This window comes from Protomyctophum parallelum (assembly GCF_964188405.1).
Source record: "Protomyctophum parallelum genome assembly, chromosome: 1".
Lineage (NCBI taxonomy): Eukaryota > Metazoa > Chordata > Actinopteri > Myctophiformes > Myctophidae > Protomyctophum > Protomyctophum parallelum.
Window position 1 is genome coordinate 82,907,275 of NC_139697.1, and position 23,418 is coordinate 82,930,692.

Genomic DNA, 23,418 nt, shown 5'->3' on the forward strand with positions numbered 1-23,418 from the left:
TAGCCATTATTCAGATTGATTGATTTTTTTTTTTTTTTGAAAGATGCTTTCCAATCTGTTCATAGACTATTTTTTTCATTACTTTTGAGATGGAGCTATAAGAAATAGGGCGGTAGTTGCCGGGGTCTAATTAGCTGCCTTTCTTGTGCAGGGGGGTTACTTTTGCAAGCTTGAAATCTTGAGGGACCTGTACCTGTTTGATGGAGAGGTTAATTATGTGGGTGATGATTGGAGCAATGGAGACGGCTGATCCATCATCCATCCATCTTCAACCGCTTAACCGTAGTTGGGTCGTTGGGGCAACAGCTCCACCAGTTTTCCAGACTTCCCTCTCCAGAGCAACATTAGTGACGAGACGTTCCAAGGTCAGTGAGTCGATGTGTTTCCTCCAACTGCGCCTTGATCTGTCTCCTCCCAGTGGGACATGCCTCGAGGACCTCCCTAGGGATCATAACCAGATGCCCGAACCACCTAAGCTGGCTCCTTTCCAGGCGATGAAGCAGTGACTCTACTCCGAGTCTCTCTCATGTGACTGAACTTCTCACCCTATCTCTAAGGGAGATGTCAGCCATCCGTTGAAGAAAACTCATTTCGGAGACAGAGTCTTTGAGAATATTGTCATGGCCAGTGGCCATGTTGTGTTGCAGGGTACTCAAGTGTTTTGAGCACCTCATCAGTTGTTACCATTACCAGTTTAAATCATCATCTTTGCATACACCCAGGTTTTTGTAGCAAGCTTTGATGTGCTCTACACCAAAACGCATTGCCAGCATAAAAAACAATGAAAACAAAAACAATCACAAACCCACACAAAATCTTTCTCGTCTGCAACATTTTGCCAGGGGCTGTTTAGTTGAATTGGGATCACTTAGTTGCTGATCCGGGATCAGCAACCTGCAAATCCGGTTTGGATGATATGATATGGAATATATATATATGGATATAGCTGATATGGAAACTGGAACCTAAGGGGTTAACATCAAACAAATTGCAAAAGAAACTCTTTCACCTTTTTTTGTTTCATAAATAATTAACAACATATCAAAAGTCCTAAGAAATCGGGGAAATTCTAAGGTGGTGATCATGAAACCCCCCCTAGTTTGACATAATGTCTGTTAAGGGTACCATCACCTATTTGAGCATTTTTCAATATGTTCCCCTACTGGGAGTTCTTAATAGGACTTAAATATTGTTACTAACATATTTATGAAACAAAACAAAGTTGAAAGAGTTTCTGTCGCAATTTGTTTGAGGGTAACACCTGCTGAAAGAGAGCTCAAAACGGGGGGCTCAAACGCATCGTGACTCGTCACAACTTCAGGTTGCTCTTTTTCGGCGCGCGACACCGTCGTGCTACGAAGTAAGAATCGAGCTTTTGGATTGGCTCGCAAACGTGATCGGCGTTTCGTCTAGCCAATGAAACGTGGACAAACGTGTAATCGGCGTTTCCAGGAAGAACCGTTATTATATTATTTTCCCGTAATGGCGGACCAGACGGAAAGCGATAGCATCAGCTTCAACAACGACAACAGGTTAGATTAAAACGTAAACGAAGCATGAAAACGAACGGTAACCGCGACATAAAATGCATGGTTGAATTAAAGGTGGTCAACATTACAAAAATAAAAAAAATTGGGGGTATTTGTGGAAGCTAATTTGTGTTCTCTTAAGAATGTGAGCACCACGCTAGCAGGCTAACTAGCCCAGCCCATGAAGTAGCCCCATAACGTTAGCTTTAGCCAGGGTTAGCAGACCGTGGTGGGCTGCCTGCAAGCGGTAGGTAAGCATCTGTTAACAAAACCACAACCAGTATTATTCAACTGCTTCATCACGTCGACACCAGTGTGTATGTGTGTTGATGCACAGATGCTATTCCAATAGCCAACAACAGAACAGCTGCCACCTATTAGCATGCTATGCTAAGCGCAACTGGTTTGAAAGAGTGTTTTGATTATTTGGATGCCTGCATATGTGCTACTGCTAGTGTTAGCCTAGCCTAGCTCAAACTCAGCCAGTAGATGGCGAGTTTAACCAACCACACAATGATGGGAATGAATGAATGAAAGCTGTTGTGAGTTTGTAGATTGGCGATATAGCGTCGTAAGACCAAATATAATACTGTCATGTTTAATATTTGAGGCGGAGAGCGTCTCGTCGTCTAGACAGTATGTGTGATATTGTAGACAGTATGTGTGATATTGTTTTTGGTGTTGCTGTGGCAGCAGAATGGCGCAGCAGCAGCCGGTGCGCTTTCGCGGCCCTGCGCCCACCCAGACCCCCGTGCAGCTCCGAGGACCCCCGCCGCTCCTCCGGCCGCCGCCCCCGCCGTTCGGCATGATGCGGGGACCCCCGCCGGGGCGACCCCCGTTCGGACGCCCGCCCTTCGACCCCAGCATGCCGCCCATTCCCCCGCCGGGTGGCTTGCCGCCGCCCCTCGGACCCCCGCACCTACAGGTGAGTCGAATAGTGAGTGACGATGTCTCCTTGCTTTTATTATATACAGATGTTTACTAAAGTAAATCAGTGGTTCCTAACATTTTATTTTTATTTGAGACAATTATATGCACCATGCAGACCCCACATTTGATATGATTTTTGTATGTGTATCTCAGTGGGACCCAAATATACAATGTAAAATTATCTTTCCTCAATACCTTAATGTCAACAAAGTTCACACCCACCAGACGGAGTTCAACAAACCATGTTCATCCCAGATTCGGCACAAACAAGGGACTAAATGTTTTCGTTCTTATGCCACCATTTTTTTTGTACTACTGAATCTGACATAGTGGACAACTGAATCAAATTAGTGTTTACTTTATACTGTAGTTTTTACTCTCGAGTCTCCAGTGAGAGAAGCATGGACAGAGTGGCGCTGGCTGATGACGTATCAGCAACAACGTGGCTACGTAACAGGTAGTCTGGAACTCACCTATGCTTTTTATGGCAAACTATGCGCAGCTGAGCGACATGAGACTAATTATTTAGAGCAGGAGTGTGTGTGTGTGTGTGTACATGTGTGCGTGTGTCAATTTAACAAAGGTGTAGACGATCAGAAATCAGCAGAGAGTGAGCGATGTTTGTGCTACTCTATGCCGAATTGAAGTGGACTCGGACCCAGACTTTCTTTTCTCCCTGGAAATAAAAACGTCTGGGTTCCTGAGGCTACGCAACAGGTGACATTATGAAATGAGAGTCTGCTGCCTGCAGGCCAGACTGAGTAGCGAGTGACAAAACAAATTCACGGAACGAAGCGATTCAGGCTGGAACCAAGGCTATGCAAATGGACCTGTACGTGTCATTGTTGTACATCGTTTGTTTACAGTAGGGATGTCGGTAAGGGGGGGGGGGAGGAAGCGGTGGCGGCTGTAAACGTTCTCCCTCCAGGGCAATAATGGATTTAATAATGCCAAGTAGGTCTCTGCATTGATACGGTCGACATGTTGTGTTAATCTCGTCTCGCTGTCACTCGCCTTTAGTTTTGACTACCGCAAAGCTACCGTTGTAGCCATCTAGCCATTGAAGTACAACGTTTGTGATAATGTGATGTGATTGCGAATGCAATGATTGCGAATGCAATGAGCACTAACTATGAGACCCTACAGATCATGTCTGTGTGTCTGTCTGTCCCGCTGTGACACCCCCCACCAGAGGGCGCAGCTGTAGCACACACACACACACACACACACACACACACACACACACACACACACACACAAACACACACACAGTAGAAAACTCTAAAAAATTACTAACTAAAAAGGAAAAAAAGTACGTAATTTATTCTAATTGTTGTTATTGCAATTTACGAGCTGCGTTCGCTTCCCGCGTTTGCGCGTCTTACTTGTAATAATAATATGCAATATGGCCAAGTGAATGACATACACCATGTTATATTCATTGCCGTTATTCTTAGAAAATTGATTTATATCATCCAAATGGTGAAGAATGAAGGTGAACCATACAATTTACAATTTAGGCATTTAGCAGACACTCTTAATCCAGAGCGATTTACAATAATCAAGAACAAAAGCATGGGAATTCATCACAAAAGCATTTATCATAAAACATGCGTAAGCTAAGAAAGTAACAGTGGAATATCTATATTATGAGACTATACATATAAACTATATATATATATATACTACTATGCTATACATATGTACTCTGGCATGCTATGACTATATACAATGCAATTATAGTGCCGTCTACATAACATGCTATAAGTCTGTGTCAGATGCTATCTAAGTCTACAGAAATGCTATCTAAGGGGGCAGGGTAAGTGCTATGGGCCATGATGGAGTCTAAAAAGGTGGGTTTTCAGACTACGGCGGAAGATTGGGAGTGATGCTGCAGTTCTGACTGCAATGGGAAGTGCATTCCACAGTTTTGGAGCCAGAAGGGAGAAGAGTTTGGGACGTGTGGAGCGTTGTCCCGGCGTTTTTAGTGAGGGTACTTCCAGCTGGCTGATCTGAGCCATAGCTTAAGATGTGAATCAGTGTAGATTTCCTCTGGAGATGCCGCAGTCTCAGTGAACAGATGGAAGAGGGACAGACAGTCAGGACACAACCTTTTAAGTCCTCGCCCATAAAGCCCCAGTGCTGGCCTGCCATCCGCTTTTAGGCCTACACAAGGTCCTTTGCTATTATTTAGGAACAACCCACCCTGTTAAATAAGAGTGCGAAGCAGCTGAGTCACTCATTCTACATGGCCAGTGCTGACCGGGGGTATATTTTCCATTAGGCAGTTATTGTTTTATTTATATAGGAGAGTGTAGAGAGACGGGAGGCTGAGGGTAGAGACAAGGCTCCGTCTGGAATGAAACCAGAGACGTTGCAACCACAGTAGTCCACACACTGTCCCATCAGCTGCCAGTGAACCCCAAACCTGGACTTATTTTGATGAATATAAAAAACTATATAACTAACACACCTGCAGTGTTTGGAATTGGAAATGGCTGTTGCTTTTCCTTTTTTTAGGTTGTCATTTGAAGTAGTTGGCACACTACTTTATTGTAGTTGGTAGTTATGTTGTTAGTTCTCATTTGGGCCGTGGAGAGACGACCATTAGCTTTAAATAACAGTTGTATTTGCACAGGTGTGATGAATGCATGGAATGTTATTAAAGTGCTGGAAATTGTTTGAATTTCACTGAAAAAACCCCTAAGAACGTATAGTTTTTTTTCAATGTCCCATTTTGCAATATGCAGCCACCAATGATAAACATTTTTAAATGGGCTGTTGTGGTTTGATAGAAAACTAAAGAATCTCGTCAATTAGGGCTGGATAAACTACTGTAGATTATAGCATTGTTTTAAATGCCATGGTATGGTCGATACTTTCCCCAAAGTTTTGCCTAGACTGGCAAGAATCCACTGAAAAACTATTATCTTGTCAGCCTCTGATCACAGTCATTAAGAAGAAGATTAACATAAAGACTGCAAAATTCCAAGAAAGTATAAGATTTTCAAGAGATGAGCTATCACAGACACACCAGCCTACCAATACCATAATAATGCAGGTATAGTAACGTAAAGTCACACCTGTAGTTCTGGCGTAGTTTCATCTATGAGCATTACAACAACAAAATACAAAAGTATCACTTTTTCTAAATCAAATCTTCAAAACTTGCAACTGTAGTTGCTTCAATTTTGAAGTGTCAACGTTGGCTTGTTTGTGTTGCTGCAGAGACCTCCATTCCTCCCCCCGCCCATGGGGAACATGCCCCCCCCTCCAGGGATGTTGTTCCCTCCTGGGATGCCCCCCGTTCCCGCAGTGGGAGCCCCAGCAGCACTCGCTGAGGAGATCTGGGTGGAGAACAAGACTCCCGAGGGAAAGGTGAGACTGTCATCAAATGCGATATGTTATACACACACACACACACACACACACACACACACACACACACACACACACACACACACACACACACACTACCTGTGGGGAATTACCCAGAAAGAATTACCCAATTGATTGATCTGCTAGGATTATGTTTCAATATATTTTAGTTGAATTAACCTGCCTCACACCTATAACAATATTCTCCTCCTACCATTCATGCCATCTCAGACATATTACTACAATGCTCGGACCAGAGAGTCGTCGTGGAGTAAACCAGACGTGGCCAAGATCATCCAGCAGTCTGAGCTCAACCCGTTACTTGTGGCGGGAGCGGGCGCCGCAGGAGCCGGGACTGCTGCGGCCACCTCTGGTGCCGGCGGGCCGGCGGTGACTGCCGCTTCAAGCGGTGTCAACAACACTACAGCCAGTACGGTGGCAACTACAGCAGCAGCCGTCCCCACCCAGGCCCCCTCACCCACTCCCTCACGCACCCACACCTCCAGTCCAGACTCGCCCTCTCCCGTTTCCACCGCAGGTTAGCAATCATGTTTTATATCTGATGGCTGCAACTATCTATCATTTTCTTAGGGGTTATTACATAATTTACTACTAAAATGAATCGAGTAATCAAGAAGTTTTATTATTTCCTGGGATAATTCTACGACACACAAACAAGAAAACCTATGCTGAACATGCTTCCTCTCCCTGCTCCCATCATGCAGCCTCCGTGGCAGCGGACCAGAACCAAACCACCACCACCACAGTGACGTCCAGCATGTCCATGTCGCCTGTGGCCATGGTGACCGTCTCCACGGTGCCGCCGTCCGTCACGGCAGTGCAGACCATGATGACGCACAGCCTGGGCCAGCAAGCCTTCCCGCCCGTCATGGTGCCTCCTTTCAGAGTGCCTCTGCCTGGCATGCACATCCCTCTGCCAGGTAAAACCCCACGTCTCCAAACACATTGACCCCCCGTCTATCACTCCCGTCCCTTGTTTTCTGACACGTGGCTCCTTTTTTCTGCTCCCCACAATGTTTGAAAGAAATGTAAATCGCTGAATAAATAGTAGTTGTGTTTGTTCATTTTAACATCATCCACTGTTAAAATGTCTCTGCAATCAAGAAAAGCTTAACCTTTCATGTCATAGTTGTAATAACACACATTGGCCTATAGACAAACTGTACTTTTGAATCTACTATTAGTGCTCATGGTGTTAATTTTTAACACAGAAAAAAATGTTTCAGTCAAACATGCCTGCTAATAATGGAGTGGTGAAGTTCCCTTGTCAAAGTGTGTGTGTGTGTGTGTGTCAGTCATAGTTCTAAATATCACATGTGCATAATATATATACGTTCTTAACTCTGGCAGCCGATGCTTATAGTTTTCCTGTTGTGTCCAACCCAATGCTTGCTTGTCCGTTGTTCTTGCAGGTGTAGCAATGATGCACATAGTAGGCGCACCCTTTGTAAAGGCAGGCCCCAGCGCTAACGGTAAAGCCCACAGCCGCGCACCGCTGACAGCTAGTACGGCATGGTAGTGAATGGTGTCTACATGATTCATAACCGTGTGTACAGTGAAGAGTTCTGTGAACGTGAACCGTGTGCCGTGTTCAGTAGTGGAATTCCAGCACCCACAACACAACTACTAGGGCTGTCGCCATCATGAAAGTTGACAAATTGTCGATTGACTATTATATTTGTGTTTTTTTTGTTGCATTGAACATTGGAACATGCGTAAATTCAAATTGCATTTCACAGGGCAGATATGGTCGCTGTCGGGTTCCATATTTTTCCTAAATGAACGCCCTACTTCATACTACGGCATGACTCAAAAGTAGCAGATCTGAAAGCTTGAAACGTGGCTCAAAGCGATGCGTATTGAGCTTGTAGATTTAATTGAATTTGAATCCTGAAAAGTAAATTATATATACAAAGAATGATTGTCAATAACATGATGTACTATGAACAAAACAGGCCTACTTTCAAAATGTGTAAAAAAAGAAGAAGAAAAGAAGTGGACATGGCTATTTATTATTGAAAAGCACACGTGTCGCATAATGGCGCGTTGTGATCTTGTCGGCTAATATTGAACACAGAATGTATGAATATTTCTTGACGATTCTCGACGAAACTCTGTTCTCTCAAATGATCACTAACTATCAAGTGATTATGTAATAATTGTGACGGGTCTAAACGCAACACGGTGGGTTTTTAATACATTTAAGTGGTGATTTCATCCGTAGGGATGCAGCACTGTTATCAGTAAATGGGGCTTCAGCTCACTTGATAATTTGAAGGCACAAGGATAGTTATGCACAGATTTGAGGTACTATTTTGATACTATGAAATTACACAAGCTCAATAAGGCTAAAAGGCGTTTTGGAGAAAAGTGGCATGCTGCCTATGTTCCCTCATTTCCCTTGTAAATGTTAAACAACTGGGGGAAAAATAATGCCTGTTGATCTCATGTGATGTCATTGGAAAGCAATTTGACAATTGTAAATTATTTTAACAATGGTCATAAAGGTTGTCCACAGCAGTCTCTTGAACCTCTAAGTGGCATATTTCATTCAGTCCTAGGTAAAATAACAATGACTGGTCTTGCTTGGGTACTTGTAGTCGGTTTGTAGATCAGTGATTATTCACCGATTCATGTTACAACTCGGTTCACGCCAAATAAAATACCATGAATCGGTGAATAAGTATGCAGGCGGAGGCGTGTTTTATATGGGCTTTGTAGTAATTCATATTAACATTGAGGGCTACATGTCATCTGGTCATGTGGTTGTGCTCGTCTAGTTTTGTGGCATGGTTGTGTGAGTGTATGGTTAATGGTATGTCAGGCTGTCAAGTGGTTGTACTTGTTTTTTGTCGTCCATTTTAATGTTATTGGTTTTACCTCTGCTTAACATTTTAGACTTCCACATTCAGTTATCTCACCTCTCCCAGCCACAACATGAACTCTAATAAACCCTCAGTCAACTAAGTGAATATAAAGCATCCTGGGGGAGCAGAACAGCCTTGACAAAGTACTAGACTAACAGGCTCATCGCTCTGCCCAGTGGTGCTCACAGGAGCATTTCAGACGCTCCTGACCTATAGACCGATTCCGTAGCTGGTCTCATGGTCGCAGCCTACGTATTTCCTGTAGGCGGACTCGACGTAGCTGTGGGGATAAAACCCTCACCAGGCGCACCTCTTCCACTACAGTGAACGGCAGAGTGACTGATGTTAGTTTGCCTCAAACTTTACTCCTTTACCTGCTTTTTTACTAACACTAACATTACAAAGATGCCCAGAACATCGAGATGAACCTGTGTAGTTTATGGCTGCTCCAACAGTAGTGGCAACATAAAAAATAAAATAAAACGGAATGTCTAATATCCACCGCAGTGCCTGAGACCAGAGCCATTGAGTAATGGTTGAGACGAAGCAGTGAAAGATACATAACGCCAGTGTACTTTATACCTCATACTTTAAATGCTTAGTATGAGGTATAAAATACAGCAGCCTTGTGTTCATAAAACAGAAAGATTTGGTATTGGGTAAGACTGGCGATGTGTATCTTTCCCTGCTTCGTCTCAACCATTACTCAATGGCTCTGGTCTCAGCCACCGCGGTGGATATTAGACATTCCGTTTTATTTTATTTTTTATGTTGCCACTACTGTTGGAGCAGCCATAAACTACACAGGTTCATCTCGATGTTCTGGGCATCTTTGTAATGTTAGTGTTAGTAAAAAAGCAGGTAAAGGAGTAAAGTTTGAGGCAAACTAACATCAGTCACTCTGCCGTTCACTGTAGTGGAAGAGGTGCGCCTGGTGAGGGTTTTATCCCTGCAGCTACGTCGAGTCCGCCTACAGGAAATACGTAGGCTGCGACCATGAAACCGCTACGGAATCGGTCTATACCCAATCCTTTGTTGTTGTCGTTTCTTGTTTTCTAATTTAACCGGACATCCTCCTAAGTAAGCTGATCCATTACCGGGTGTGACGGTCCACAAAACAGTTTTGGCCTCGGTTAGGAGTCATTTAGGTAAAATTTATTAATTAATTAAAGTAAATAAATACTTTTGGTACAACAGGAGGTATTTACTATGTCGGGTGGAAACCTCAAACTGTCCACTTTCAGGATTCAAATTTGCGTTTCAAGCTTGTTGATCTGCTACTTTTGCATGAAGCTATTATAGTAGGCCATTCGTTTACAAAAATACACAAAATGTTAAATATGGCATTGGCTATAGGCTGTTTCTGGCTGACAGTGGCGATTTACAGTATAGATATACTCATTATACTGTACCAGTGTTGGCCGTATAGACCCCAGGACCCATTATCATGTTGAGCATACAGCATGTTGTCAAGGATAATGTAAACCGGGTGGAACTGCACATTTCACTTCTGCACATGCATGACTGTATTTGTTGGGTTTTTAGGGTTTCTTGTGCCACGAGAAAGAAATCCCGTACTTGTACCATTATTAGTTAGTCAGGAAGTTGCTGTACACTGTTTACTTGGATCCTTTGTCAATTTATAATTTAAGCATTTTAACATTTAACTCTTATCCAGATCGACTTACAAGTGAAATTGGGCAGAAACCTTGTATCTCTATATGTTTAAAGTTCTTTTCTCCGTAAGTTAATGCCCTAATTCGTCGTGCAAGAGTCAGTGTCAAACGAAAGTAGCAAAAATAGCTACCTACAAGCTCTCAACGGTTCACAACTTCACATTGCGATGCATTGTGAACTTGTAGATCAGCTATTAGAAATTTTGAATCAATGAAAAGTATTAACAAGTCATTGTGACTAAATAATAACACTATTATCCAAAGGAACACGGGTTCTTTTTCCCCATTTGCTGAAAAGTAATGGTTTTGGGACATGCAAGGTTTCCACCCGACAGCGACCTCAACAAGTAGTGCTTAATCAGCTCCACCACCCAGTCAAATACCTGTGAACCACTTACACTCTCTCCCCTCTATGACGCGGTGGCAGGGATGCTCCCTGGCATGGCCCCGCCCCTCGTTCCCATGATGCACCACCCCCAGCTGGCGCTAGCCGCGGCCCCCGCTGCCCTGGCCGGGTCTCTGCATCTCCCAGAGTGGTCCGAGTACAAGACGGCCGACGGCAAGACGTACTACTACAATAACCGCACCTTAGAGTCCACCTGGGAGAAGCCCCAGGTCTTGCTCGAAAAAGGTAACTTTATCATCACTTTGATTTTCCCATTAGGGTTTATTTTTTTATTTTTTGCTTTCATTTTTTGTGAAGTTTACATTTTTGTGAAAAGGTTATGTTTTTTTATTTTTTATTTTAGCTAGCCACTCCAACTACCAGCTATGTCCGTCCGTCCCCATGTACAGTATGTCTGTATTTGTACGGCAATAGCGTTGGTTGACCACCAAGTGTCAATGTTGAGCAGCCTAACATGCACTCACCCATTGACCACCGCAGCGCGCACACACACAGCACCACTCATTTCAGACAGGTCTTGGCCACTGGTAACTAAGGTAGTTTGATTAACGACCACATTACTTACTGTAGCGGTTCTATATTTGTCATTTTAGATAATTTTTGTTGGCTATTAAAAAATAGCAGATCTACAAGCTCACAGTCAGAGCGTCACTTTGTGCCTTATTTTAGCTAGAGCTGCTATTTTTGAAACCTCGTGAAAGGTTGTGCAAATCTTTGAATGTATAGATTTTTTTTATAGACTTTGCTTCTGCGGGTCCCTGGCTGGAACAAAATATTTTAAGATGGAGGTCCGCGGCCAAATATCATTTTGGGGGTCTTGGAAGCGACACATTTTGAGAACTACCGATATAGACCAGTTGTAGAAATCGGGCGTTTTTCCAGTTGTATAAATGGGGTGTGTGGGTGTGCAGAGAAAGAAGCAGAGAAGGCTAAGGCTGAGCGTCTGGCCGAGGAGGAAGCAGAGGCCATGGAGATGGAGGAGGAAGAGAAGAAACTGGAAATCGCCAATGAGAAGGAGGTATGGATGGACGCTATTTCAGTTTTTTCTTTTTTTCTTTTCTTTAAAAATAAAATAAAACGATGTCGCAAAATTATTTTATTTTTGCACGAATAATGGATTTCTCCTTTCCACCCTGTCTGTCTGCAGGAGCCTAAAGAGGAAGAGATGACTGAAGAAGAGAAGGCTGCTCAGAAAGCCAAGCCTGTAGCTACCAACCCCATCCCAGGCACTCCTTGGTAAAAAAAAAAGTCTTGATTCCGCGGTGAACACTCCAAATTCAGCGGACAACAATCTTTGATTCTGCGGCTTAGTTAATATTCCGCGGACATGAACTTATTTAACCTAAAAATTACCAGTTATCAAGCCATTAAAAAAAAAAAAGTAGAATCTTTCATGAAATAGATACAATTAATTGTAATTATGGATGAGTCATAAAATCAAAGATTCCAATAATATATTTTGGGGATTTATTATTATTCATGTTTTAATTATTTGTTTTGGTTGCAAAGGTTGTCATTCAAACCCTGCCCACAGTAACTACAGTTTAGACTAGAGGATACTTCATGTGGGTGTAATATTTATTCTTTTCTGCTTTAGCATTGTCAATTTGTCATTGTCAGGAGTCAGGACATGGATTCAGTTTCTGTAGGAACCATTTACACAGATTCCGTTTCAGAAGGAACTCTTTAGAGGCCGGACTACCTTATTCTAACTTTCTGTGTTTTTTCGTAAATTAATGCCCCACTTGATCATACTATAGTGTCACACAAAAGTATCGAGTTGCTACTTTTGAATTTGAATCCTGAAAAGTGACAGCTTTTGATCAGCATTATTTTGTACGTATCTACAACGTGTGTGTGTGTTGTGTCCAAGGTGTGTGGTGTGGACGGGTGACGACCGCGTGTTCTTCTACAACCCGACCACTCGGTTGTCCATGTGGGACCGTCCTGAAGAACTGGTGGGCCGAGCCGACGTTGACAAGAACATCCAGGAGCCACCGCACAAGAGAGGCCTGGACGATGGCAAGAAGACTGGTAGGGCCATGAAAACATATCGTATATTAATAAGCCCTACATATTTAATTGTATGGTGAATAGAGAAAATAGTCGATGTACAAAATGGCCTGTCACAATTATAAAATGATCGCCTGATTGCAATCTTTGAGACAACCGATTTTGCATAATCGCCGGAATGCGACATGTTCATGTTGTGTCCTTTTTAAATTGCCATGTCCACCATTATTTGTATTTTCTTTTCCCATTTTGTTTAGCTTGTAGATCAGCTCTTTTCGTTCTTTTTAAAAACATTACCAAAATAGGGAGAGATTGAGTGATCTTGGTGAAAACATTGTTTTCCAACTCATGCTCTGTGTGTGTCTCTCTCTCGGGCCTATCTGTCTGTCCTCTGTCTGTCCTGTCCCGTCTCTGTCTGTCTGTCTCCAGGCCTCAATAAGGACGAGCCAGAGATGCCAGTCACTGCTGAGGAGAATGACGACGAGCCAATCAAGGCCAAGAAAAGGAAGTAAGTCTGCGTTTATGATTGTTGTGGATTGACTCCTTAGATTAACCACAGACGTCCATTTCAGCCCAACACCCAGATGTGCTGACATGTGCGATTAACCAATTTATACCGGAGGACACATCTGTGTCACCTTAGCTTTTAACCCATTCTGACCGGGCACCCATTTTGGTGTTGGCACCATGTTATGCTTTAGCTATTGAGAAATAGCAGATCTACAAGCTTGTAGGTCTGCTATTTTTGAAAAATCAAAGAACGACTGACATTTTTTAAATCTGATCTCAGGTCAGAATTGGTTAATCAGACCAGTGTGTGTCCAGTGGAAACCTCGTATGAATCTGATCTCAGGTCAGAATGGGTTAACCAGTATTTTAAACTAGCTGAAAATGTCTCAAATCTTTGAATATATATTCTTTCACAGTGAACGTTTTAACTCCGTAATGTCTCTATAGGAAGGATGAGGCCAAAGAGGCCGACTCTGAAAAGGAAGCGGCTATGGAGGCAGAGCTGAGAGCTGCCAGAGAGAGGGCCATAGTGCCCCTAGAGGCCAGGATGACCCAGTTCAAAGACATGCTGCTGGAGAGAGGGGTAACAGACTTGACTTGCTCAATCACACTGATGTTAGTCAGGTTTGCATGTCGTCCATTTGCGGCCTTGTATTATAAGCCTTGCTGCACACTGTGGCCCATAGACAGTACACGCCCTGGACTTTCTGCAAGTATGCCACAGGGACTTGCGGTACTCCCAATCCAACCCTTGATACTGAGTGCCAAGCAATGTTTACCTCAAACCTTCCATGATATGGTCTCACAGCGTTTATGGTTTGTCCAAATTGTGGGTTAAACGTATGACTGTTGTCGTGTGTGTGTGTGTGTGTGTGTGTGTGTGTGTGTGTGTGTGTGTGTGTGTGTGTGTGTGTGTGTGTGTGTGTGTGTGTGTGTGTGTGTGTGTGTGTGTGTGTGTGTGTGTGTGTGTGTGTGTGTGTGTGTGTGTGTGTGTGTGTGTGTCCATATAGGTGTCTGCCTTCTCCACCTGGGACAAAGAGCTGCATAAGATTGTGTTTGACCCTCGCTACCTTCTACTCAGTCCAAAGGAGAGGAAACAGGTGCACTACATCTCTTTGCCTCACTGTTAAGCCTGAGTTAAACTCTGCAAATACAAGATCGGGTATTACTTTCTCCCAGTCTGCGTTCACTCGTTTCATTTGTGTTACTTTTCTTTTCTACCAATGTCATTTGTGGTCATTTAAAAATTTGCATATTTGGTTACCACAAAACATAATCATAAAATGTTATAATAGAGATGAAACACAAAACATTAAGAAGAAATGAAATGGAACAGACAAGCCTATAATTTCGTATACCTGCCCAAGTCAAATGCATTTGAATCATTTTGCCACATATGGCCTTATTTGTGAACTGTGTGTGTCCGCAGGTGTTTGATTCGTACGTGAAGACACGAGCTGAAGAGGAGAGGAAGGAAAAGAAGAACAAATTGATGCAGGCCAAAGACGAGTTCAGGAGGATGATGGAGGACGCCAAACTGAACCCCAGGTAAACTATTTTGGAATTACTGTATCTGTAAAAACAAGATGCATGCATAGCTCTAACTGTACAGATAAGCGTAAAATGTCAGTATTCACACACTTGCAGTAAGGTCTTAATCTATTTGTTTTAGTTGTTTTAATAGCTGTATAACTATATTCTTCATGTTCAAATCTCTCAGTTTAAATTGTTTAAACTATTCTCAGATGAGGATCAAAAAGTGGTCAGTCGGTCTGATATTTAGGATGGTGCGATACAGCTTATTTTTCCATCCTTTATTGTCTATTTAATCAAACTGTCATTGTGAACTACCGTATACCAATATGTCTGCAATTACCTGCTACACCGCACCAGCACCCACATGAACAGCTCTCACACGCTGAAGAAATGAATATGTAATCTTCCATGTGTGCAGGACGACGTTCAGTGAGTTTGCGGTGAAGCATGGCAGAGACCCACGCTTCAAGACCATAGAGAAGATGAAGGACCGAGAGGCCATCTTCACTGAGTTCATCACTGCCGTCAGGAAGAGGGAGAAGGAGGATTCAAAGTCCAGAGGAGAAAAGGTAATATTATGCATGGACCAATACCAGATTATTGGGTTCCATCCCTATGTTGGGTGAGTCCTAGCCCGCCGATTACCAATGTTTTGACCGGTATTATGTCAATAAGCATATTTTATTACCTGCTTTAAACCTAAACCTGGCATCCCTATTTTGGGCAAAAGATTTTTGAATATGGCTTAATTATAAAATTGGGCCACATCGGTCACATTACTGCCGATAATGTGGCTATTCAAAACAATCAAGTAATGGCTGATAGCGTCGTTCTGGATCTTAAAACACACCCTGCATTCACATGTCTCTCTCCCGCCTAGAAGTAGTTATAGACGGGACTAATTTTATAGAGTGTGTGTGTGTGTGTGTCTAATGTCCCCTAGTATGGTAGAATATGAGAAGATTTCCTGGTCTTTTTGATGGTTGAAAAAGGTGAGATGCGTTGGGCATAGGGATCGGGAATTCAGAATTGGAGTTAAACATTATATATACTTGGTAGTGTGCCAGTGTCATGCACCGTAAAATAGCTGTGAAACGTGCGTTGTGAGCTTATAGATCTGTATTTATTTGTATTTATTTTGTAATGGCATTCATGAAATCGCCATCCTCACACAAGCATAGTAATACAAACCTGTGTGTCTCTCCAGGTGAAGTTGGACTTCTTTGATTTGCTGGCTCAGCAGCACATGGAGGGCAATCCGCGCTGGAGCAAAGTAAAGGAGAGGATGGAGACGGACCCTCGCTACAAGGCCGTGGACAGCTCTGCCCTCAGGGAGGAGCTCTTCAAGCAGTACATGGAGAAGCAGGCCAAGGTAGCTTCAATCTACCGCCGCCCGGGTTTGTCCGCGCCACGGTGTGTATACTGTTCTGGTCTTCAGAGCCGAGACCAGATTCTACAAATGTCTCCTAAATCATGATTTATCATCATTTTCTTCTTGTTTCTGTGTCAGTGGTTCACACTGGATCCCCCTGTCTGAAAATATGTTGTTCCAGGGGAACCTTTTGAACTCTATAAGGACCATCAGTTTGATATGCATTAGGCCATGGTCTTACACCCAGTTTTTTACAATATTTCATCTATGGGACCTATACTGTAAAAAAATCCTCTAAATTGAACTAAATTAGTGTACAAATGGAGCAACAAGGGTCTATTTTGGTTCCATTTGTGCACTCGACTTGAGAGTTAAAGACCTGCAATTGGACCCAGCATCGAGAACGACTGTTAGGCAAGTGTTACTGTCGAAAGCAGCTGTCATTGTTCATTCATCCTGTCTTGCAAACATGTCGTTTGTTTTCAGTTTGGCCCTCTTTGCAATTTGGTTGACCTCTTCTGTTACAATAAATTGAGGTCTGGCAACAAATATTAAAATGTTACATTGGGAAAGTCATTCCATGGTTGAATGAGGAGAAAAATACAGAATCCTCCTTTTCAATTGTTAATGGCAGCTGTGTATTTTTATTGTGTCCTTAACCACTTACATAGATTGTTGTGATTACAGATTGAACTGAACATGTGCAAATTGGCACATCCGATTGTGTTTGTATTTTCCCCTCCACAGACCGTGGACATTGACAAGGAGCGAGAGCTGGAGCGCCAGGCCCGTGTGGAGGCCAGCCTCCGAGAGAGAGAGCGGGAGGTGCAGAAAGCTCGGTCGGAGCAAACCAAGGAGATTGACAGAGAGCGGGAGCAGCACAAACGAGAGGAGGCCATTCAGCATTTTAGAGCACTCATGTCTGACATGGTGAGATTCCCCCTGCCTCTGTCTTGTTCCTACGCTCTTGATGGAAGGTGTTGCTTAGTTTAACAGTTTAACAATTGCGTACCGTTAACCATTTCCCTTTTAACCGGCCGATTCCTTAACGGTTCCCTTTATCGATTCTTATAGCGGGTTCCAAATGAACCCTTACAGCATTTGAACACTCAGTTAGGTGGTTCTCTAAATTAAAACGTTTGAGAACCAGCGTAATATAGCTGCATACCAGCTCTGACTTTTGTTATAACTAGTCCTTACCCGTTGTATGGACAATTTCCCCCCATAAATATATTTAATTGCTCTTAATTTTAACTTGTATAATATATTTGTATACACACAGATGTAACAAATATACGTGGAGACATTTGAAAGGTGAAGATGCCTGTGGAGCCCCCCATTGAATGGCATTTGTATGTCTGTTAAATGTGAGAGTGTAAATGGGTCAATTGTATATGCTGTCTCTGAGTTACATGAGACCCCCATTACTATTGTAAAAGCAGTAGCGAAACACACACACACACACGCGCGCGTGGCGAAAGTACACACACGTGCGTTGCGAAAGTAGCGAGACACACACACACACACGTGCGTTGCGAAGGTAGCGAGACACGCACACACACACGCGTGGCGAAAGTACACACACACACGTGCGTTGCGAACACGCACGTGCGGACAGTGTGGTGTCGAAACAGATGTTGCACGGAAAACTGTGTCCCAGTATTAATCAGTGACCGTCACAAAATGTAATTCACTTGTGACACTGGTGACACCTGATTTCCGGGGAGAGGAGTTTTGCCGCCCTGTGGCCGCGGGGGGTACTGCGCCCGGGTGCGTTTGTAATTGACTAATAAATTCATTAATAATCATTAATGTGTCAAATCGAAAAAAGGGCTTCGTTACGCCCTCCATATTCATATGGTCAATGCCTGTGTGAAAAGTGGGAGTGATTGGTGCAGGCATTGATGAGCTACGGCGTTGTTTCTGACACACAGACAGACAGACATTGTTAGAATTATAGTATGATGTAACAAATGTTATTAGCTCTGACATTTGTTATAAAGCAACATGGAGAGCAAAGCTTTCCATGTTGCCAGCGTCCAGGAGAAGGTTATTATATTTTATTTACCCTTGCTGGGTTTGCCCTGTCATATTATATCTTTTGTCCATAACAACAACTGACACCAGCCTGGTCAAACAGCCCCCATCCTGAACCAGCTGCTAAAAGGGCTTAACCCAGTGCTTCTGAAACTTTTTCGCTTCATGGACAGCACAACCTTCAGTTAAACACCTCATGGATTAAAGTTCTCAGTCGCCACAACTGATTTCATGTCTTTTGGAGATAAAAACATGCAATATGATCTGATGCATCTTCTATAAAATCTGTAATAGTCTCGGTCGTATATGTCATATGAAAGCAAAGGTTATAGCCTCAATCTGTGATTTCTTTAAACTGGTTGACAGTGGGGACAATATAAAACATTAAATCATTTTACATGTGTTTATTGTTTAGGAAACAGTTCTAGTGTGGGGCTCACAAATCGCACATTTAGGACTTGGTCATGCAAATATTTTCAGTCATGAGCTTTTCTTTTAGTTTGAACCCGTGAGACCTGGTCCATTTGGAACCCTGAGAGTCCCTGGACCCATCTTCTAGAATTACTGCCTTTAGAATTTATATAGAACGCCAGACGTCATTTAGTTTTTCGGCTTACTGACAACGTTTTTGTGTATCTATTTTCTGTGTGTTGCGTCCTATAACTTGGTACATTGTGTTCACTATGTGCTTTTGTGTAACGTTTTAGGTGCGTTCTTCAGACGCGACGTGGTCGGACACACGCCGCAACCTGCGCAAAGACCACCGCTGGGAGTCTGCTTCCCTGCTGGAGAGGGAGGAGAAGGAAAAGCTGTTCAACGAACACGTAGAGGCCCTGGCCAAGAAGAAGAAAGAACACTTCAGACAGCTACTAGATGAGACCATCATGGTGAATAAACACATTGAAGCAACTCAAGAAAAAGAAAAAAAGGTATTTTTTTATTTAATAACTTTTGTTAACATGATCGATAATCAATAGTTTAATCAATTAATATTCAATGCTGTTTTGGGGTATGTCATTATAGGTGAACATTATTTTATTTATTTTTACTTAAATAAATTGTGAACAAGCTCACATGTTGCAATGCGGCACATTGTGAGCTATTTTCACAATTTCAGCATGCCACTGTTTTTAAAGTATAAAATAATGCTGAAGTGGTTAGTCGATTTGTTTATATAAACTGTTTGTATTAAACACATTGAAAAAGTCACTGATGGAATAAGTAGATGATAGATGCAGTCCTAACATAACCAGAGAAAGATGTCCAGCAGTCTCATTGCTCATGTAATGGTTTAATTGATAAGCTGTGCTTGTTTCCAGATCACGCTGACCACCACATGGAAAGAGGTGAAGAAGATCATCAAGGAGGATCCTCGCTGCATCAAGTTCTCATCTAGTGATCGGGTACGTATCGAACTTGAAGAGAGACAGACCGCAGACTCCATAAGGTCATAGCTGTCACCGCACCGTTGGTGCCTGTTTTCACTTGGTCAAGTTTCAAAATGTACATTCATGAACTAGCATTACGGAGGGCTGGGTATTTTGAGTAATGTTTCATTTAGTTATGATATTAAGAGAGGGGGACGGACAGCAGAGACACAGGTCAGGATAGAACCGTGTGCATTATGATGTGGCTGACGCACTGTCCAGGTTAGCAACCAACCGGCTTGAATCATGCTCTACCTGCTCGTGAGTCACGACAAGTTGTCTCATGAGTCATGACACTATAGACCAGGTTAAAACCACACACAGAAATAGAATGCAACAAATAATGTCCAGGGTGGAACAAATTGTAGCACATTGATGATTTGTCTTTTTATATTTTGTTAATTGGAACACAAACACCTCCAGTCAACTCTAGGCTCGAGTTGCTAGCTTGACCAAGTCAGCGACTACCTCTTTTTGATCTTGTGTCTTCTGCTGTGTAGTACAGTGGGGTTGTTGTACTATGTCATAATGTTGCAAAATGTGAAATCATGATGTCCTCTGTGCAGATGGTCTGGGAAACCATTTTAGCTGTTCAAAATGCCTCTCTTCCTCGCTACGATGGCTGACTGAGTTTAGGTGACCCCCTGCCCCCGTTTGGTGAAGAGAGTAGAAATCAAATGCAGCCTTGCCAATCTCAGTTTGTAGTTCTTCCACTGACCTCAAAATACATCACTGAAGGAGGCAAGTAAGCTTGTAAATTATGTATTTGTACTGCAATACACAGGAGACATCTAAGTTTAGTAGCCATTATTGGCGACTGCTCATCTATGACAAATAACTGGAGAAGATGATTTTGACTGGAGCAGTCTCCACAAACTAAGCCCTGATCTTGTTTTGATGTTACAGCAGGTTTTGAGTCTCTCTGGCCCATAGCAGGCATTTAACACATTTGGTTTTCTGTCCGTTTAGAAGAGACAGCGGGAGTTTGAAGACTACATTAAAGACAAGTACATCACAGCCAAAGCTGACTTCAGAACCCTGCTCAAGGAGACAAAGTTCATCACTTACAGGTTTGTACACACACACACACACACAGCACACAACTGTGGGGACGCAAGTCAATTTCACATTTATATTCATGCTACGATGCTGTATTTATGAAAAAGGACCAGGCCAGGACCCCTGCCCTGAGAAATCCCGGTTGTAAAGCCAGTCTGAATTGCTTTTGTGTTTTGAAAAGTGCTGTCTTGCCTTCGGTGTCCTTCCAGGTCAAGGAAGCTGATCCAGGAGTCGGAGCAGCACCTCAAAGACGTAGAGAAGGTTCTCCAGAATGACAAACGCTACCTGGTCCTGGAGTGTGTTCCTGAGGAGCGCCGGAAGCTCATCATGTTTTATATCGAAGACCTGGACCGCCGCGGCCCGCCGCCTCCCCCCACCGCCTCGGAGCCCACCCGCCGCTCCACTAAGTGACCTGTTCACTCCACCTTGCAGCTGTCACCATAATCGTCCTCCTCCGTATGCTTCGGCCAAAAGCATGACACCCCCCAACCCCCATCCAAACCACGATAACCCCCCCCCCCCCCGCCCACCCATGTAGGCCACAACGCCGGCCTTCCAGAGAGCAGTGTTATTGCCACTTGGTGGGGGGGTTTGTGTTAACTTAGAGACGTACCAGAGAGATGCACTGTTTTAGTCTCTGTGTTACGTCACATTGTAGCCCTATACGTCTATGATGGACCTGAAGGTTATATCACGACTCGAGGTGACCTCCCCCACCCCCCTCCGACTGACCGAATTGGAGAAGAGGGGGATTATGGATGAGGCTGTCACGTGCAGCCAATGAGGTGTAATATAGCTGATGTAAATGACATGAAATGTGTGCGCGCGCAGGTGTGCGTGCTTGTGTGTGGCGTCATTTTAGGCCTTACTGCTCCACTGTGCCAGTCATCGTTTCAGCGGCTCAGTGTGAATGTTTGTTGCTGTCCATCGGGTTACTCTGATGTTGCAGCAGTTTCTCTGTTGAATAAAAAATAAAGGCGACTAACACTGTTTTTTCTAATTCTCGTCCTGGGGTGTTTGTGTTTACGAAAAGTGAATTTCCATTCTACACAGTATTTTGTCATGACTTTAATCCACCACAAGGTGGTGTCAGAAACACAACTGCATGTCTTAATTTACAAAAGGGAGGCCTCAGGTGTCTAATGCTACATTTCTTTTAATGATTTTATTTTAAAGGGACATTGCACATTAACCATATTTAATCTAGAGTGAATATTTGTCAAATTGCAGATTGTGAATTGTAGATCGACTAGACCCCTGGCGGACTGTCAACATAGTAGGCCTATAGGGTTTATATCCGTGGTTTTCAACCTGTGGTCCTTGAGGGGGTTCCAGGTGGTCCCCAGCTAAATGATGGATAGGATTAGACCTTTAGGATCTTTAACTCAAGAGTTCAATTATTGTTAAACATCTGCATCAGTTAATTTACAAGAAGTCTAAACAATTAGAGAATGTGGAATAGTTAATTTGATCAATGTTTTCCTGTTGTCTCCTAATGGTACCAACATCAATACAGCATGGAATTGTGGACACAATCTTATCCAACGATTAGTTGATCTTTAGTTTTGTGTCAGAGGTTAAATGGGAGGAGCAATGCTCCGAGGTGCGCTGCGGGTCGGGAGAGGGTTGCGGTTAGGTTTAGGTGTCTGCCCCGGGGGAGGTTAGGGTTAGGGTGAGGGAGGAGGTAGGTTGTCGTTCGGACCAATGCTCCGTCGGACAAAAGGCATGCACTCAGGTTAAATGTCATCAAATGGTGGTACCAACATCAATACAGCATGGAATTGTGGACACAATCTTATCCAACGATTAGTTCATCTTTAGTTTTGGGTCTGAGAAGCAATTGAAGGTCAAACACATGATAAAAAAGAAGTCAAGCCGTTTAGCACAGATAACTTAGATAAGCAAAAACAAAACGGGCAACAAATTGTATAGAGGATTCAAGAGGTGGTTCATTTGTCACTCGAATAACGGTCAAAATTAAAGAAAGTTGGAAATGTGTACATCAAGAGAAGAGAACATTGCTATTTTAACTACACTGGTTGCCTTTATATTTAGGGGAGAACGGGGTAAGATGAACCACTTTTAGCTTAAGTTGTCCTGGAAGCAAGGCAAAATTAGATGGCAATAAATAATGATCTACCCATATTTCAGGATGTCTTCTATCAATTGAAATGATGAGTAAGCATCTATGACAAAGGGCCATGAAAATATGACATGGCTGAATTTGCCCCATGTAAGGGGTAAGTTGAACCACATGATATTTGAATGTTAAAAGCTTAAACTTGAACAGATTCACTTATCAACAGATTCACTTATCAATAATATAACAGTTTTCCCTTTTGCTAAAAGTCTTCATTTGTTTATTTAGTTACATTTAGTTATTCAGAACCATATATTTGCAATATTGTTAATACAATATTGCAAACTTCTCTTAACTAGAAAAAGTGCCCTTCTGGGCACAGGTCTCCACCAGGAGGATAGGAGAGTGTGTGATGTTTGGCAAAATGTTTAGGAGTAATTTAAATGTTTGTGTGTGTGTGTGTGTGTGTGTGTGTGTGTGTGTGTGTGTGTGTGTGTGTGTGTGTGTGTGTGTGTGTGTGTGTGTGTGTGTGTGTGTGTGTGTGTGTGAGTGTGAGTGAGAGAGACGCAACTTAATT

The 23,418-nt window shown here is 43.0% G+C and overlaps 1 protein-coding gene across 10 annotated transcripts; it reads left to right on the forward strand.

Annotated features, from left to right (window-relative positions):
• Window positions 1-1,479: 1,479 nt before the first annotated feature.
• tcerg1b (transcription elongation regulator 1b (CA150)) lies at window positions 1,480-21,761 on the forward strand (the record flags this gene model as incomplete). Of its 10 annotated transcripts, none has more annotated exons than XR_014570172.1 (22): window positions 1,483-1,532; window positions 2,226-2,466; window positions 5,688-5,837; window positions 6,069-6,375; window positions 6,563-6,778; window positions 7,271-7,330; window positions 10,829-11,032; window positions 11,719-11,825; window positions 11,955-12,043; window positions 12,681-12,841; window positions 13,250-13,328; window positions 13,778-13,913; window positions 14,341-14,430; window positions 14,760-14,878; window positions 15,285-15,435; window positions 16,074-16,238; window positions 16,986-17,168; window positions 18,983-19,204; window positions 19,595-19,678; window positions 20,269-20,443; window positions 20,672-20,772; window positions 20,971-21,006. XR_014570172.1 is itself a non-coding variant. In XM_083780339.1 (21 exons), 21 exons carry the CDS (start codon window positions 1,483-1,485, stop codon window positions 21,170-21,172), a joined length of 3,105 nt encoding a protein of 1,034 aa, XP_083636465.1. In that variant the 3' UTR covers window positions 21,173-21,761. The 10 variants fall into 10 exon arrangements, 8 of the variants coding, with proteins under 8 accessions (XP_083636465.1, XP_083636458.1, XP_083636463.1 ...); XR_014570173.1 differs by having other exon boundaries at window positions 20,339-20,443; XM_083780339.1 differs by lacking the exon at window positions 20,269-20,443 and having other exon boundaries at window positions 1,480-1,532; window positions 2,226-2,454; window positions 20,971-21,761.
• Window positions 21,762-23,418: the final 1,657 nt, after the last annotated feature.